Raw genomic sequence first — 2,432 nt, 5'->3', positions numbered from 1 at the left:
GAGTGTGCTCAATTGATTTCCGGTTGGAATTCTTCCAGTTAAATTGTTATAAGATAAATTCAAGTGGTTCAAAAATGTCAAAGCCGACAAGCTTTGTGGAATAGCACCTTGAAGCTCATTTAGAGAGAGATCCAGCGATTCCAGGGAGCGCATGTCACCTAACCTTTCCGGAATCATTCCGGTTAGATGATTTCCTGATAAATTCAAACTCTGCAATAGCCCAAGTGCTAGTATCTCTTCTGGAATTTGACCACTTAGGTTGTTATTCGAGATGTCCATAACCTTGAGAAGGTAGATAGTGGTAGAATATTGATACTCTTCTCCTTTTATTACCACAAGCAAGTTATTACTATAGTCAACGGCTGTAAAGAGCGTCTCATCAACAGTATATATATTTCCATCATGCTGAGTTGTATTATATATCATAGCTCTGAAATTACCAAAAGAACGTGGTATTGATCCTGTCAAATTGTTATGTGAAAGATCCAAGAATTGGAGGTAGGTGAGTTGTGCAAGTTCCGAAGGAATTTCGCCCACAAACATATTTGACCTCAGCTGCAGTATTGCTAGATACTCTAGGTTTTCACCTATCCATGTCGGAATTTCCCCCGTGAATTTATTGCTCCTAAGGTCAAGGAGCACTAAACTATTGCAATGTTGCAATTCCAAAGGAAGTTCTCCATAGAAGTTGTTATTGTTGAGGTGCAATAATGTGAGCGAGCTCAGCGAACCAATTGAAGGAGGAATTTCGCCAACAAGATTGTTGTTCGACAAATCCAAAACTAAAAGGGATGAATTGTTCCAGCATTGAGGGAGTTCTCCTGATAAAGAGTTGTTTGATAGGTCCAGCACTTCTAGATATTTTAGTTTACATATATTAGATGGGATACTACCGTTGATCTGATTGCTTGATAGCAACAGATAATATAACTGTGTCATATTCGAGATTGGTGAGAGGAGGGGTCCTGATATAGAATTTTCTGAGAGATCTAATTTTGCAAGTGTGTTTGGCAAAGATGGAATTGGGCCTTCCAGTTTGTTAGACCTCAAAATAAGAGTGTCTAGGGTTGTAAATTGCAAGGACATGGGCAACTTGCCTCTAATCTGATTATGAGAGAGATCTACGGAGGAAAATGACAAATTCCAAAACCATTCGGGCACAGTGTCTCTGATGCCTGTGTTGGACAGATTTAGATTGAAAATTTGCATTTGCCATCGAAGCCATGCTGGAAATAGAGGCTGCGAAAATTGACAAGAACCTAACATAATTTCCCCAAGTTGAAACGGAGGAATCCACTTGTTATCCACGTCAATGATCAAAGAATTTGAGCCTAGGCTCAAGTACTTCAAGTTTGATAGGTTGGCAAAATGAGCTTCATATATGACACCTTGCAAGGAATTATAAGAGAGGTCTAACCATAGCAAATTTGAGAGTCTCCCAATTCCACTAGGAATAGGCCCTGCTAGTGAATTATTGCTGAGATCAAGATAGCTTAGATTCTTCATCTCCTCTAGCCATCCAAATAAACTCCCATGAAGCTTGTTATTTCGTAACGTTAGTTCCTCTATATTCTTCCATGAGCAATGCAACGGCCCTACCAACTCTGCAATATCTCCGCTGATGTCAAGACCGCTCAAATCTATATTCACTAAATTGCACAAATTTTGAATTGATCTCAGTATGCTACCTTCCAAATCATTACATCCTAAATACATGGTGTTCAAAGAAGTTAAGTTTCCAAGTGAGTCCGGGATCTTCCCATGAAATCCAGAATTTCCGAGATCAAGATAGGAAAGCTTGGTAAGATTCCACAGCCAAGTTGGTAGGGTGGTATTGAAGGGGCCATTATCACGAATATCAAGGACTTTCAGGGATGTAAAGTTGACATGAGAAAGAGATGTTGGAATATTAGTAAGAAAACAATCACTTAACCACAAATCTGTTAGAAAATGCATCGTGTTTACTACTTCCAACCAATCTGTAGCACTGGATAGGTTTAGCACGCTTAAATCAAGAACCCTAATAGAAGACAACTGAGAGAGCCATGAAAGGTTATCGACACAAGGGCCCTTGAAAGCAAAAGAATCACCCAAATGCAGAGTATGCAGACGAGACAGATTGTTGAGCTGAGCAGGAGGTGTTGTACATATGAAGTTTGAACCAGAAAGATCAAGATAGCGAAGATTAGATAGGTTGCCAAGTTGCGCAGGAAATTCACCACCGAATTTAGAACCGGAGAGATCAAGATGCATCAAGCTTTTTAACGAACCGATAAATTTCGGGATAGAGATTCCACCAAAATCATTCCAACTAAGATCGAGGCGACTTAAATGACTTAAAACAAGTAAAGATGGATTGATCTCACCGCGCAGGGCACAATCGAATGAATTGGCATCGCAGTTATAATTGTTTTGAAGGTTGAGCTTCACAA

The 2,432-nt window shown here is 39.7% G+C and overlaps 1 protein-coding gene across 1 annotated transcript in view; it reads right to left on the bottom strand.

Moving 5' to 3' along the window:
- Positions 1-2,253, bottom strand: part of LOC109704770 (LRR receptor-like serine/threonine-protein kinase GSO2) — a 4,681-nt gene extending 2,428 nt beyond the window's left edge. Inside the window, exon 1 of the mRNA XM_020225547.1 lies at positions 108-2,253. Within this exon, the coding sequence (XP_020081136.1) occupies positions 108-2,253 (2,146 nt within the window). The remainder of the gene's footprint in view (positions 1-107) is intronic.
- Positions 2,254-2,432: the final 179 nt, after the last annotated feature.

The sequence above is a fragment of the Ananas comosus genome, unplaced genomic scaffold, assembly GCF_001540865.1.
Source record: "Ananas comosus cultivar F153 unplaced genomic scaffold, ASM154086v1, whole genome shotgun sequence".
Taxonomy (NCBI): domain Eukaryota; kingdom Viridiplantae; phylum Streptophyta; class Magnoliopsida; order Poales; family Bromeliaceae; genus Ananas; species Ananas comosus.
This window is presented reverse-complemented; position numbering and strand designations above follow the sequence as displayed.